Source organism: Lathyrus oleraceus, chromosome 5 (assembly GCF_024323335.1).
Source record: "Lathyrus oleraceus cultivar Zhongwan6 chromosome 5, CAAS_Psat_ZW6_1.0, whole genome shotgun sequence".
NCBI lineage: Eukaryota > Viridiplantae > Streptophyta > Magnoliopsida > Fabales > Fabaceae > Lathyrus > Lathyrus oleraceus.
In genome coordinates, this window is record NC_066583.1 from 77,710,722 (window position 1) to 77,727,266 (window position 16,545).

Genomic DNA, 16,545 nt, shown 5'->3' on the forward strand with positions numbered 1-16,545 from the left:
TACGAGACTTAGGACTCGTTAGGTTAATATATTATTGTCTTACGATTAGTCGTTCTGGCGATTATATTCTTAAATTGGGTCCATGACTATAGGAACCTTTTAAGCTCTAGAGCCTACATGTGTTTGGTTTTTCTATTCCTGGAACCTTTCCTCCATGAAGTAGTTAATCAGAATGTTTCAATGATCACCTACCCAACTGTACATACATAAACATAAAACATTTCATAATCATAACACATATGACATGTGCATATTTTCAAGGGACCTGAAGACTTTGTTGATTGCAGGCATTCAGAAGACATGGGTAGCAATAATAAAAGTACTTATTCATTCAAGTTCAGGAATCCAAAGCTAGGATTGATTAAGGGGTTGATCTCAGATGTGAAAAAAATCAGAAGGAACAACTTTTGTGTTGAGTATGGTGACCTGTTGACTATCATGAACACCGAGGTGGATGCTTGGGCCATTTTTACTTTGGCACAATTCTATGATCCTCCCTTGAGGTGTTTCACATTCTAGGACTTCCAGTTGGCGCCAACACTGGAAGAGTTCTCACATATAGCAGACATTGGTATCAAGGATGAAGTCCCTTACACCGGTCTAGGGGAATTTCCTACACATCAACAAATAGGTTCATCTATACATCTAGATAAAGCGAAAGTGAAAGCTAATCTTGGACCAAAAGGAGACACTTTGGGCTTCACTTTGAAGTTCTTAGTGGGAAAAGCTCCAGACTTCAAAAGTAAAGAAGATTGGGTCGCTTTCAATGTTGTGTTAGCCTTGATACTCTATGGGATTGTCTTGTTCCCAAATATTGATGACTTCGTGGACATGGCTGCTATACGTATTTTCTTGCTTAAGAATTCCATTCCCACCTTGCTTGCAGATGTTTATCACTCCATCCGTTGGAGAAATGAGAAGAAGAGGGGGATGATCAAGTGTTGCGCTCCTTTACTGTATAAATGGTTCTTATCTCACTTACCAAGCGAAGGGCCTTTTGTTCAGAACAAGGATAACCTCAAGTGGTCTCAAAAAATCATATCTCTCACTGCCAATGACATCACCTGGTACTCTCGTGTTTATGATGATGTGGACATAATCATCAAATGTGTCAACTTCCATAATGTGCCACTCATAGGAACTCGAGGTTGCATCAATTACAACCCTGAGCTTGCTATGCGGCAACTTGGGTTTCCTATGGATGACAAACCAGAAGGCAAGTTGTTAGAAGGTTTCTTGCTGGGAGAAGGAGTTAAGAACTTTGATCTGGTGAAGTGGATAGGTCGTTCCTGGACTAAAGTTCGTAGAGAAGGAAAAAGGGAGCGTGTAAAGAAGAATCGTATAGCTAAAAGGCCATATACGAGTTGGATCCAAGCCAGAGCTTCTCAAAAAAAACTACCATACCCTTATGAGCCTCCAATGCATACAAATCTTCCAGAACCTACTCACGTCACTATGGAGGAAGCTAAAGAGCTCAAAGTTGTCATCCAAAGGTTGGAAAAAGAGAATGAAGAGCTACGGTTGAACCTTCTCCGGATTACTGAAGAAAGGGATAATCATAAATGGGAGTTTGGGCGGAAGAAAACACAGCTTCAAGCAAATGTGGAAAGGACTGATAAGGAGGAATATAAGAGAAAAAGAGTCAAGCATGGGTTAGATCAGGCTGACAGCTGCTTGAATACCGTCAAAAGCCAACTGAAAAAGGCTGAAAGGGATTGTCGTGAGAAAGAGAAATGGTGGAAGCTCTCCACAAAACAAAAGAAGGAGATAAGAGAGACGCTTGAGGCTGAGATAACCAACCTCAACGTTTCACTCTGTGAATCAAAAGAAAGGGAAGAAAGAGAACGCCGCAGTAAAGAGAGCGCTCTGGTTGCTACTCAGGTTACGCCCGAAATATGGAAAGGAAAGTGCCAGGAGGCTGAAAATGCTAATGAGTGGGAACGATACTGGAGAGGCCGACATGACTCTTTGCTACGAGAAGGTGAAGATTGGATGAACGCAAGGGAAAATGTGAATGCTAGTTTGGCAGCCTGCAAGGAAACCATCCAGTTTTTACATGAACAAAGAAATGAGTATCGAGACAAGTTTGCTAGTTTGATAGACTTCTGTAATGGCATGGCTAAGAATGTGCCTTTGATGCTAAGATGTGCTCTGGAAGACATAGACAATGACAACATCCCTCTTTCAGTGACCGACTTTATTTATCTTTATGAAGACATGATGAAAAGGTTCAAAGGAGAGTTGGAAGAGCTCAACAAACAGAAGCCTACAGTCTAACCCTGTCGTTTTGTACTTTCCTTTATGTTTGAAAGAATATTTTGTACTCAGTTTTGAATTGAATGAATGAAGGATTTTGAGTTTCTTTTGTACAAAAAGTTTGGTTCCATTCTTGTTTTATTCTCCGTGATCTCTTTGAAGGCTTGCTAAATAACAAGGAATGTAACACGGTTCCCTGAAAATAAAATTGAACATAAGCATAAAATACATTTTTATATAGCCACGTGCATTAAAGTATGCATCATGCATTTCATTTCTCAAAATAAAAATTCATTTCATTTTTTCCTCGTCTCTAGTAGTTCAAGCTGATTCCTCAACGTGCATACGCTACTCGCTCCAACACAAGAAGAATCATGGATGTAGTTCGAGAAGAATAAGATGCCTTCAGAGAGGAGATAGACTCTGTCAAAAGCAAGATTGAGCAGATCTTTGAGGCTATACAAGCTCTGGCTAGAAGGGAAGAAGAGGCTCGTGTTGCCGCTGCTGCAAGGAATGACACTTTAGTTCAAGGGGTTGCTCTTCAGTCAGGACCTTCTGTTCCTATTCCAAATCCTGTTATCTACTGTGCAAGGACCTCCGATAGTCACTAAAGTAGTCATTCCCCACACTGATGAGGAGCTCCAGAACGAGTTTGAAATGCAGAATTACAATGGAGCTACTCCAGTGGCCATCCCTATTGCTGCCAAAGATTCTGAGGCTATCTTGATGTGTCGTGCTCTGGCCGAAAAGCTAAGAATCTTGGAAGGACATAACTCAACCCGATTGAGTGCCTTGGAGATGTGTTTGGTCCCAGACGTGGTGATTCCTCCAAAATTCAAAGCGCCGGAATTTGAAAAATACAAAGGCCTCACATGTCCTAACATACATTTGAAAATGTATTACAGAAAAATGGCTTCCTATGCCAGAGATGATAAGCTCATGATCCATTACTTTCAGGACAGTCTAACTGGGGCATATTTGGACTGGTACATGCAGTTGGAATATAGCAACATCCACACTTGGGATGAGTTGGCTGAAGCATTCGCAAAGCAATACAAATATAATACTAACATGGCACCAAACCGTACTCAGCTTCAAATTATGGCCTAGAAAGACAATGAATCTTTTAAAGAATACGCACAACGCTGGAGAGAATTGGCTGCAAGGGTGCACCCGCCGCTGGTTGATCGTGAATTGAATGACATTTTCATGGGAACCTTGCAGGGCCAATATTATGAAAGATTAATCAGTAGTGTGTCCATAGGATTTTATGACATGGTGATCGTGGGAGAAAGAGTAGAAGAAGGATTGAAGAATGGTAAAATCCAGAGAGGTTCCAGCAGTCAACCAATCTTGAAGAAGCCTTTCAACGGATTCAAGAGGATGGAGGGAGAGACTAGCGCCATTTCTTCTCAAAGGGGGAGGGTACCACTCAGGGCTCCTACTTCTGTGCCTTATTATCAGTACCCTTACGTAGCAGCTGCTCAATATCCAACCATGCCTTATCGTCCAATTGCTCATGTTCCTATTCCAGCTCCGCTACCTCACTATCAAGTTCTAGTTCCTCAATATCAAGCTCCACAACCTCAGTTCCAGGCTCCTCCACCTCAATATCAACAGAGAAATCAACAGAACAATCAACCACGTCCAGTTCAGCAGCAACGACCAAATCAACAGAGGCCATATCAACAGTACAATAATGTGAATACCACTCCTATCCTAATGACTTACACTCAATTGCTATTGTATCTGATTCATAATGAGACTGTCGTGCCAAGGGAATTACCTCCAATTCCGAAGCCGCATAAGCCTTGGTATGATGAGAATGCTAGATGTGCCTTTCATGCTAATTCAGAGGGTCATACAACAGAAAATTGCAAAGTGTTCAAGCTCCGAGTCCAAGAGTTGATAGATCAGAAAATTTTGTCTTTTGTTGATGTTCCAAATGTGGGGAATAATCCTTTGCCTAAACATGATGGTTCAGGTGTCAATGCTATAGAAAGTTCAACTGATGATGGATTGATAAAGGATGTGTTCAAGTTGAAGACTCTTTTAACAGTGGTCCATGCTAGATTGGTGGAAGCAGAATTGATGAATGGAGTACCTGATAATTGTGTGGTGTGTTCATCAACCCTGATCAGTATGGTGAATTCAAAATTTGTCTTCAACGTTTGATGGATCAGCGGGTTATTCAGTTCACTAGAGCAAATATTAATGAGGATGTTGCTGTGATTGTGCCTGTATTTGATCAAGAGAGGCTTCCCAAGCCTTTTGTGGTCCCTTATCATAGAAATGTTGACCTAGATCCAGTGAAGAAGATTGAGCCCATGGTTATCTATGTTCCCGCTCCATTCTCATTTGATAGTACCAAAGCAGTGCCTTGGAACTATGAGTCTGTAGTTTATGTGGGTAACAAACCAGTAATCTTGAAAGAGCCAGACGTGACTAACATCGTTGGAGCTAGTGGTGTGACTCGAAGTGGAAGGGTTTTCGCTCCTGAAGTGATCCCAAACAAAGAAAGTGCACCAACAATTGAACCAACAAAGGGGAAAGAGGTAAATCCTCCAGAAGCAGGAGAAGGCTCATCTAAGAAAGCAGTGACTATTGAAGAGGATAGATAATTCTTGAAGATCATCAAGAAGAGTGATTACAAGGTCGTAGATCAGCTCAACCAGACTCCTTCAAAAATCTTCATTCTTTCTTTACTTATGAGTTATGAGGCTCATAGGACTGCTCTATTGAAGTTCTTGAATGAAGCTTATATGGCAGAAGACATCAGTGTTATTCAGTTTGATAATGTGGTTGCTAATCTCAATGCTAGTAGTTGTTTGATGTTCACTGATGATGATTTACCCCCTAATGGGAAAGAATATAATATGGCGCTTCATATATCCATTAAGTGTACAGATGTTACTTTGGCTCGAGTACTGGTAGATACAGGTTCATCCTTGAACGTGTTACCTAAGACTACCCTGGCACAATTGAATATTGAAGGGGTGCAGATGAGACCCAGTGCTTTGATAGTGAAAGCTTTTGATGGGTCTAAGCGAACAGTTATTGGGGAGATTGACCTCCCAATTCTGATTGTCCCTCAAACCTTCCGTATTACCTTCTAGGTAATGGATATTAGGCCTGCCTATAGCTGTCTGTTAGGTAGACCTTGGATCCATGCTGCTGGAGCTGTCACCTCGACACTTCACTAGAAGCTGAAGTTTGTTACTTCTGGTAAGCTGGTATCAGTATCCGGAGAGGAAGATATTTTCGTCAGCCATTTGACTTCTTTCAGATACATTGAAGTAGGTGAAGACATTGTTGAAACTCCTCTCCAAGCCCTTGAAGTGGTCAATATGGTCCAAACTAAGCCGAAACTTGTTGAAGAACCCAAGAGGGTCATGTCCTCGTGGAAGAGTGTGAAAGCTGCAATTGAAGCTGGTTGCACTGGAAGTTGGGGCATAGTGATTGAATTACCAGAGAAGAAAGACAAGTGTGGATTAGGATATCAGCCGTCTGTTGAACTTTTCAAAGATCAGAAGATAGATCAGGGGAAGGTTCCTAGCATCTAGGAAATATTCTCTAAAGATGATTTCCGAAGTGATGATCAAGTGAATGCTATTGAAGATGAAGATCCAGATTTGTCCAAAATGGTGTTTTGTGGACCTCCAGATGCCGCTCTCACTAACTGGAAGGCCAAAAATGTGCCGGATATAGTTTCTTTTTCAAAGTAATTTACTGTTTTCTAAAAACATCCAATGCCATGCCTAAGGCATATGGGTAGCTTTGTAGGGCACATTATGTGTTAATATTTAAGCCTTATCATCAATACAAAGCACATTTTTTGCGATCCCTGTCTTTCATCTTTTTAATTTTTTTACAAACAAATAAACAACAAAATTAAAAAATGGCAATTTTGATTTCACATCACTTTCATTTTTCAAAATCTTCCGCTAAAAAGAAAAATCATTTCCATGCAGATCATTAATAACTGGATCCATTGAACACGACAATGCTATAATTCCTTATGACTTCGACCTCCCGATTAACCAAGCTGGAGAGGATGGTAAGGAAGACTACGAACTCCTATAAGAGTTGACCAGACTTTCGAAACAAGAGGAAAAGATGATTCAACCTCATCAGGAACCAGTGGATGTGATCAATCTGGGGACTGAGGAAGATAGAAAGGAAGTCAAGGTCGGAACTGCTTTGAAAAAAAGTGTGGAGGAGGAACTAGTCAAGCTACTACATGAATATATGGATGTCTTTGCTTGGTCATATCAGGATATGCCAGGACTCGACACCGACATAGTTGCGCACAAGCTACCGTTGAAGCCGGAATGCCCGCCCATCAAGCAGAAGTTTAGAAGAACTCGACCAGACATGGCTGTCAAGATCAGAGAAGAGGTCAAGAAGCAGTTTGATGGAGGTTTTCTAGCTGTTGCAACTTACCCGCAGTGGATTGCTAATATTGTGCCAGTTCCGAAGAAAGATGGAAAAGTTCGAATGTGTGTAGAGTACAGAGACCCGAATAGAGCTAGTGCGACCCCGAAAACTCATATTAACTCAAACTCATCAAACTTATTTTCCACCCTCGTGCGACCCCGAAAACATTTTCAGAAAGGAGTATGCAACATCCATGTTGATGCGAAACAAATAAAGATTTCAGCCTCCAAGAGCGAGCAACAAGTAAAGGTTTAACCGCTCAAATATGATCCAAGCATCACTCTCTTTAAAAGCAATCCATCTAGTATTTCTCTTTGAGCAGAACTACGTATGCCTTGAGTTCTTCATAGCACCTAAAGATACGTAGGAGCAGGATTGCAAAATCTTGTCAGTCACATTAATATTAAAAAACCTTAAGTCCTTCCTTTCTTTCTTTCTCTTTTCTCACTCGATAAGTAGAAGTTCGCAAACGATATCACGTTAACACTCTAACACAAAACTAACTAAATGGGTCCCATCGAGTACGATGGATATGAGGGGTGTTAATACCTTCCCCTTGCATAACCGACTCCCGAACCCGATTTGGTTGCGACGACCATTCCTTTTTGTTTTTTTTCGTGGGTTTTATCGATATTTCCCCTTTCCCTCTTTGGGAATAAATAAAGTTCGGTGGCGACTCTGTTTTGTTTATTTTTGAGCGTTCCTTATGCTCGGGTATTTTTCGCGCCGCGACAGGCTAGAACCATTTTGTTCTTGTGGCGCCCGCCACAACATCATGGCGCCCGCCACATGAGGAAATTGCAGCGCCCAAGTGGAGATCGTGGGAGACGTTCCAGTTGAGGAGAGGTTGAAACTGGGACACGTCATGGCTGGACCCATGGCGCCCGCCACAGTGGGAGCCACAAGTGTAAAATACTTATTTTTTGGCTTTTTAGCTCATTTTCGCTCATTTTCTCGATCGGGGCTCCGATTAGACTGAAAACCTGAAAACAAATAAAAACATAGTAATAACATAACAAAATAACAATAAAACAACTAAAATGCATACGAAATCGGAGTCGAAAATACGGTGAGTTTCAGTGTCATCACCACGCTTTATTTTATTTACTTTCTGTCCACGCTTTACTTTTACACGCTTTAGTCGTCCTTTACGCCTCACATTCTAAAACAACTTTTCATCATGATCAATATCATTGTGTTTGTTGGTATTACCATGTCTGGCTAAATCTTTTAAAGGTTAGAATGTAAGAATCGCGGTTAAAGAGATGTTTCACATATTGAATCTGTAGAAATACTTTAAAGGCTGTTTTGATTTTTAACTTGAGTTTTCTAAAACAAACTTGGTTAGTTTTAACTATTCAAGGAGTGCGAAAGCATCCTGGCTTAGTTAACTAGGGATTTTTATCACTTTAAGGAAAAACTATTTTTGAAACTATTTTCGGACGCGTTGATAGATTTAAAATCAGGAAACTCCTTGGGTAAAACTTTCCAAACCAAAATCACTTTTCAACTAAGTTTATGAGTCTTATTTCTTAAAAATAAGTATACTACTTTAGTGTTCTGTGCACCTTTTATAAGTGACAATAAAAGGCCTTAATTTAAGGGTAAACTCGGTTCTGAATACGCGAAAGCGACAATTCCTGTTAAATGGATTCTTTTCAAGAGTAGAAAATATTGCCTCATAAGTAATTCTATTTAGACAATCGAAACATCACTTAACTGACGTGATATACATTCAAACTTGTCTTTATCTACACTGCATTTATTATTTACCGTTATTTTACAAACCCAATATCACTTTTATACCGCCCTAGATAAACATTGTAACGATAGTAATCGATAGATTGACGATTTGGTCTCTGTGGGATCGATATTCTTTTATATTATGTTGACGCGATTCGTGCACTTGCGAATTCACACGATCAAGTTTTTGGCGCTGTTGTCGGGGACCAACTTCGTCAAATTTCGTACCCTGTTGTTACACCGTCTAGACTAAGGCATTATTAGCCGGTAAATGCGAAGAACCCGTAGTACCGGAAATTTAGTTGATCCTTTAGCGGAACCCGAATGTTATACTCGTACACGTCTCTTACTCATCCAAATTAAGAAAGCTATGGCCGAGAATCGCGACCGGAGACTTCTTAAGGAATTTGCCCAACCCTCTGACGAGGAACCTAGTTCGAGTATAGTAAAACCCCTTATTCCCGCTAACAATTTTGAACTAAAACCGTCTTTGTTGCAATTAGTGCAACAAAACCAATTCCTGGGTCTCGCTACTGAGAACCCAAATCAACATTTAAAAGTTTTTATCCAACTAGCCGACGCCTTTAAATCTAACGGCGCTTCACCTGATGCGATCCATTTGAGATTATTTCCTTTCTCCCTCAGGGATAGAGCACGTTCATGGTTAGATTCACTTCCAGCTAATTCAATAACTACCAGGGAAGACCTTAGGAGAGTATTCCTTGCTAGATATTTCCCCCTAGTAAGACTATTGTTCTTCGAAACCAAATAACTAGATTTACTCAAAACCAAGGAGAATCGCTTTTTGAAGCTTGGGAGAGATATAAAGAGCTATTAAGAGTCTGCCCGCACCATGGCCTAGAACAATGGTTGATTGTTCATACCTTCTACAATGGACTCCATTATAACACCAAGATGAGCATCGACGTTGCCGAAGGTGGCGCACTGATGAACAAACCTTATTCTGAAGCTTGTGACCTAATTGAGGATATGGCCCAAAACCATTACCAATGGGGAACTGAACGAGCATCAATAGAGAAAAAGGAGACCCAAGGTGGAATACATGAGATAAGCTCTATGGACATGATGCAGGCGAAAATGGACGCTTTATCCCTTAGGATCGAACATATGTCTACAAACACTAACACCGCAGCGGTAGTCCACACAGAGTGCGAATTCTGTGGATCTAAAGGACACGAATTGGCGGAGTGTAACCTTTTGAACGACTTGAACATCAACCAAGTGAATTACGCCCAAGGTAACCCATTTTCAAACACTTACACCCCTGGATGGAAGAAACATATGAGTTTCTCCTATAAAAACCAGAACCCTGTCCAAAATCATGCACCTCAGAGACCGCAAGGTTATCAAGCCCAAAAACCAAATCAACCTATGCAAGTTGTACCTCAGAAGTCTAACCTTGAGAATATCATGGAGAGCTTTATATCGGGTCAGACTCAGCAAAATAAAGAATTCCTAAACCAGAACATTCACGTAAACGAACTGATAACGCAATTAGGAACCAAGGTTGATCAGATAATCACTCACAACAAGATGCTTGAAACCTAGATCTCACAGGTAGGTCAAAACCAAGCCCCACAAACTACACCTGGAGGCCAATTCCCTGGACAACCTCAACCAAACCCTCGAGGGCAAGCTAACGCTATCTCATTACGAAGTGGGACCGCTTACGAAGGGCCTCATAACCCATCGATGAGCGAGTCCAAAACTTCTAAATAAAATATACCTACCAACCAAGAAGAGGAACCGATAGAACCCAAAAAACAAACTGACCAAGAAGGAGAGGCCAAGGATAAAACTTACAAAACACCACCCCTGTACAAACCACCAATCCCATATCCGCAAAGACTTAAACAAACCAAAGTCAATAACCAATACCAAAAATTTATAAAAGTAATAGAGAAGCTTCATATAGAGATTCCTTTCACCAAAGCTATCACCCAAATTCCGTCTTACGCCAAATTTCTCAAAGACATCTTAACCAACAAGCGTAGGCTCGACGATCCAAAACCCTTGGAATGCAATTTTATTTCCGAGGATAAACTCGTTAAAAAGGAGAAAGACCCTGGTAGTTTTTCTATACCTTGCATTTTAGGGAGTCATGTGATCGACAAAGCTTTCCTTGACTTAGGCGCTAGTGTGAGTTTAATGCCCTTAGCTAGATGTAAAAGGTTAAACTTAGGAGAGTTACAACCAACTAAGATGTCCCTCCAATTAGCCGATAGGTCTGTTAAGTATCCTGTAGGCATTTTAGAAGACATCCCAGTTAGGATCGGTCAACTTTATATCCTAACAGACTTCGTGGTCATGGATATCAAAGAAGACGAAGATATCCCTATCCTTTTAGGTAGACCATTCTTATCAACAACTGGAGCTATAATAGATGTTAAAAGAGGGAAATTAACTTTCGGAGTAGGGGATGAAAAGACCGAGTTCATTCTTTCAAAATTTCTGATGGCACCAATTCTAGGAGACGCATGTTATGCGATCGATATCATAGATGAGTGCATAAGGGAATTTGATCGAGAAGAACCCGTGATCGAACCATTTTCAAACCCGTTTAATTTGAATGCTGGTTTGGATGTTTGGTTTTATTTTGCACAAAAATGCATGTTGGCTTTATGATGAAAAGGTGGAGTGAATCAAGGATCTTGGCCATGCTTTTCTGAAGTCTAGGAGGTTGATTCTGGATTTAGAGGTTAAGTGTGATCAGAGGAAACAATTTGGAGGCTCAATGCAAGAGTTGTTGAAAAGTGATCCTTTATGCAAATGGATATCAAGCTTTATGCAAAATGTTCCAAAAATGGCATGGTGAAATGGATAAAGGCTCAATTCTTTGTGTACTACACCAAAGACTTGTTTGAACATCTGATTATAGAGATATTTATACACAAAAGGACCTACAATCAAGGGATTTACACAATTGAAATGGTTTTCCTCCAAGAATTCATCTTGAACATGACTTGAAAATCAAGTTTGGAACCCTAACTTCCCATTTTCGAAACTCATAGCTCCATGGGAAAAAATGTACGTCTACTTTTTGGAAAGCACAAGACATGCTTTACAACTTTCATGTTTCGAGTTTTTGTTGAATCAAAGTGGATCATAATGAAAACTGACTCCAAAGTTTATAACTTTTTAGGAATCAAAGCTGACTTGAAAATTTTCTAAGTGTTTCAACTTGAGACACCAACTTCATGGCCTCATAACTCAAAATCCTTGCACTTTTAGGGAATCAACCCTCTAATAAAAAGTTGAAATATGGAACAAAATCTTTCATTTTTGCTTTGGAGCAAAGAAAATGAGTGCTTGGATTGGAAGTTGTGACTTTAGGAAGTTTTCCACTTGAACATGAAATTTGTGGACTTAGAAAAATTTCAATTTCTTCGTTTTTGCCCTTTTTGCAAGTTATCTTGATTTCTTGATTCAAACTTGATCAAATGAAATTATTGATCATATTTCCTTAAATAATGGCTCATGAGACTTAAAGTTGACCAAAATTCAAACTTTGACTTTGTGTATCAGTTGATTATTCATCAGATGACTTCAAATTTCCAACCTTCAAAGAATCAATCTTATTTAACTATTTAGATCATATGAATGGACTTCGAAGATGCATTAGAGGTCCTTGAATCATGTCTTTAAGTATAAGATCATGCTCAGGTGAAAAAGTAAACCATAGGCCCCTTCTTGGTCAAAAACCCTAATTTGGTGATCAGATGATTTTGAGGCTTGATGAACTTGTAATTATGCCATTTTGCACTTGACTATTGATGAAGGTAGATTATTGATAATAATGAATGAGTGATAGACTTTGAGATGTTGAGGATCATACCAATCCTTGTTCAGTCAATCCCTTAAGCTTCTTGATGTAAAACCTAATTTAGGAGTCAGATGAAAGTGAAGCTTGATGCACTTGTGATTAGGCCACAATACACTTATTTGTTGATGGAGAGAGAGAGAGAGAGAGAGAGAGAGAGAGAGAGAGAGATCTTGAGTGTATGAGAATTGGATTTATTGATGATCAATCCAAAACTTTGACTGATCAATCCTTTGAGATCTTTGAGGGAAACCCTAATTCACAGATTAAACAAAATCAGGCATATCTTGATCTTGAGGTTAGCTATGCATAAAGATGTGTAGGATGCAAATGATTATGAAATCTAGGGTTAAAATTTGGGGTGTGACAAATACTACATTGAACTTTGAAATGACACTTAAACATGAACAATTTTTTTTCTAAAAAGTGACACTTAAAAAAGAACGGAGGGAGTAATAAATAACTTTAGATAAAATGCTTTTTCTATTTCTCCTAGTGTGACATGATAGTGTTTCTTGAAAATCGCTCCTCTATCACTTGAAGATCTAGATCAAGTACAAGATACTGAAGTAATATGAGTTAGTTGTCCTTTGAGAGTTCCAATTTTGAGTTTTAAAGATGGACAGGTAACATACGCCACTTTAGCTACCTTCTCAACTAAAGTATCTGAAACATTATAATACTCATCAACTAGATATGTATTTGTTTCCTTAAGAGAATCCAAAGTGCGATTAAGATTATTTATCTCTTTTTCTATTTTTAAAATCATTTTTTGAAGAGAAATGTTCTTAGTAGTATACAAGTTTTAAAAAGTTAATAGTCTATAAATGTTTGCATTATATTAAGATAAGTAAGCAATATATAAAATACATAAGTTAAAATGATTAAAGAAAAGAAACAATAATTAGTTTTAAAATTATGATAAAATCATTGATCTACTAGTAGTATTGATTGTGAATAAAAATAATATGACAAAATTGTTGTTTGTAGTGATATATTAATTTTATTTTTTCATTATAAATAATAACAATGAATTTACAATTTAAAAAAATTTCAAAACCTAATTGGATCGGCGGATCCACGCATAGACTCACAACCATGAATATCCTAATTCCAATAAATTTTTATGATGTGGCTTCAACCAACTAACTTTTGGTATGGCTTCTTTCTTTCAGTCTTAGCAATCATTTAAATTATTTTATTTATAATTTTGTCTTTTTTTTTTGCCAATCAAAGAATTAAATTTACTATACTTTACTCCTTCCGTCTCATAAAGATTGATCTAGTTAACTATTTTACATAAATTAAAAAATGAATAAATAAAATAAATATAATAATATTTATACTAAAATACCTCTTATCAAGTATTGAGAATGAAAAAAATAATACAAATTAGAATGTAGACTTAAAAAAATGCAATAAAAATTGAAATGAGTCATTCATTTTGAGATATTTTTTATTTATTTTAAATGGATCATTCGTAGTGAAAAAAAGGAAGTATATAAAATGAATACTAACTTTTAATTTAATCATATTTTATTTCATTTTGATTATTTATTAAAACTATTTTATTCAAAATTTGATATTTTATCATTTAATTAAAAAAGATAGAAAAATCGAGAGATAAGAAGGCAATACATACATAAATATACAATTATTTTTGCATTCTGTAAAATTAAGAAAACAATATATAAAATAGGATAAGAGTACAACTCATATAGCAACATAAATTAATTTTGCATTATATGAAAATAAGAAGACAATATATAAATTATTCTAATTTTGCATTATTATATTATTATAGCATAAAGGAGTATTGTCTGCATCTCATAATGAGACATCAAATTCCAGCAAATTCTTCAAGTGCTCCCAATTTAGTGTCAACAGTTTTAATAAAATCGATGTAGTCTCCATACGAGAATGTCTTGTAACGGAGAGGGTGATCTTCATCTACTAACTCAGAGGGAACCTTAATGAATGTTTCTTCATTTGGAAATGAAAAAAGAATAAATACATATCTGTCTTTATTTCCTTTTATCGCTACCCTGTGTACCGGTGCTTCAAATATCCCATTGCTCCATGCCTATATATTAATCATTATAGCCATCAAGAAAATAACTTCATTTAATTAATCATAAAAAAGTGTGTAGATAAAAATTCATATGGTCAAAAATGATATTAAGCCTAGTTATATATTACCTGCAATATGTCACCAACCGTTACAATAAAACCATTTGGAGGAACATTTACGTTAACCCAATTGCCTGATTTCTGTAGCAACTGCAGACCTTGAATTTTATTCTCACTTATAAAAGTAAGACATGATCTGTCTGTGTGAGGAACAAAAGTAATCGCAGCATCATTTGTTTCTTTAGGAAGTGGATACTTTGTTAGTCGAGTATCATTACCTCTACACAACTCTTCAATTTCTGAAAAGTACATTTTTGGAAGGCCTAATCCCTCCACAGCCATCTTTAGGATAAATGAGCTTAACTCCCGTGCTTCTGAACTAAACGAAGTTAGTGCCTCGCTGCATATATACATAACATGTTATTATTCCTCATTTCAAGACAAACTAATAAAATATTTTAAAATAAAATTATTAAAGTATAATAATTAATTACCAAAAATTTGGATTTCCTTCTGGCCACATGAGATTAGTGAAGCTTCTAGTCTCATTTGGATCAAAAGTATCATCAATACCAAATGTTTGACTATTAGGAAGGGCAACGCCATTCGATGAATAGCCCCTATAAACTCTTTTGCCAGTGAACTTGGACTTTGTCTCCTCAGGTAGATCAAACAAAGATTTTATGCTTGTGAACATTTCTGTTTGTAATTCTTTCGATATTTCATCACACCTTAAGAGAAACATACCATGACTTTCAAATGCTTCTTTCACTTTTTTACTCATTTCTTTCCATTCTTCACTTCCTTCTTCTAATGTAATTCCGTTGATCTTACGGAAATCTAGAATTGGAACTCCACTCTCACTATCCATTTTCTTTTTTTTTCTTTTTTCTTTTGTACTTTGTTTTTATTATGTGGATTGTATTTTTCTCACCCAATGTTAAACTATATATACAGTGATAATAATATATAAATGAATATAGAAATAAACTAAATTTGAATTGATCAACATTATTATTAATATTTTTTTGGAAAATAGCAAATTTATTACTGTATTATTATTATCATTATTATTATTATCATTATTATTATTATTATTATTATTATTCATTTGATTTCAAAGATAATTAATATTTTTCTTTTTTTTTATTATTATTATCATTGAATTAATTTTACTTTTTAAAATCATTGAATTAACTATTTAGTAAATTATTACTCACTTTCTTCTATTTACAGTTTTATTTTAATGTGTGAAATAAGAAAAATGACATTTGTTATAAAAATAAATGTTGTATATATCTAGAAGATAGTATTATATTCAATGTACGAAAAAATATATTTATATCTTTATTATATATGTACATTGAATACAGGAGTCATATTATTCTTTTAAGAGTATTGTATTCCTTTTAAAATAATTTACGTAAAACTTAATTATCTTTAGAGAAAAATATGTGATTTACATTGAATACAATTTAATATTGATAAGAAGTCATTTTGTATAATCTATCCAACAGATAAACTTGAAAACTTGTTTAAAAAACTAAAATGATAAATAAATTTCTTGAAAATTTATTTCAGTTTATAATTATGTTTAAGGTATAAAATACTATTTTAATAAATTGTTTTCTAGATGTTTACTTTTAAAATATGATTTTTTTGAGGTCAAGACCATACTCATTTTTATACATTGAACTTAATTATGAATTGAATAAATTTTTCATATATATATATATATATATATATATATATATATATATATATATATATTTATTTATCTCAATTTACAATTATGTTCAAAATACCATTTTAATAATTTGTTTTCTAGATACTTTTAGAAATATTTTTTTTAAGATCAAGACCATATTCTTTTTTAAACATTTAATTGATGGACAAATAAAAACCTTATAATCAAATTAGTATGTAGAAAACAGATAAATAACTATAATCCTTTCAAACGATTTTTATTTTTATTTTTAAATATTTCTTTCCTTTTGAAATTGTATACAAACACATCTAAAATAATAAATAAATTTATTTTACAAATATAGTATTTTGAAAAAAGATTACTAACTTTTTGTATTTTCTATGTATTGTTTTTTCTCTCAATAATATCATCTGATTAATTTTTTTCACAC

At 36.2% G+C, this 16,545-nt stretch overlaps 2 protein-coding genes and 1 non-coding gene across 3 annotated transcripts; 1 reads left to right on the plus strand and 2 right to left on the minus strand.

The window, feature by feature from the left end:
• The first annotated feature begins 2,913 nt into the window (after nt 1–2,913).
• LOC127078834 (uncharacterized) lies at nt 2,914–4,877 on the plus strand. The gene is made up of 3 exons (XM_051019257.1): nt 2,914–3,075; nt 3,481–4,374; nt 4,440–4,877. Exons 1-3 carry the CDS (start codon nt 2,914–2,916, stop codon nt 4,875–4,877), a joined length of 1,494 nt encoding a protein of 497 aa, XP_050875214.1.
• Nucleotides 4,878–9,189: 4,312 nt separating this feature from the next.
• Nucleotides 9,190–9,296, minus strand: LOC127090207 (small nucleolar RNA R71). Its single transcript, XR_007791735.1, has one exon. It is a non-coding gene; the product is annotated as a small nucleolar RNA R71 (small nucleolar RNA).
• A 4,656-nt stretch (nt 9,297–13,952) lies between these two features.
• Nucleotides 13,953–15,331, minus strand: LOC127087718 (probable 2-oxoglutarate-dependent dioxygenase AOP1). Its single transcript, XM_051028651.1, has 3 exons — nt 14,902–15,331; nt 14,477–14,807; nt 13,953–14,360 (listed from the first exon to the last, which is right to left on the minus strand). Exons 1-3 carry the CDS (start codon nt 15,276–15,278, stop codon nt 14,118–14,120), a joined length of 951 nt encoding a protein of 316 aa, XP_050884608.1. The 5' UTR covers nt 15,279–15,331; the 3' UTR covers nt 13,953–14,117.
• Nucleotides 15,332–16,545: the final 1,214 nt, after the last annotated feature.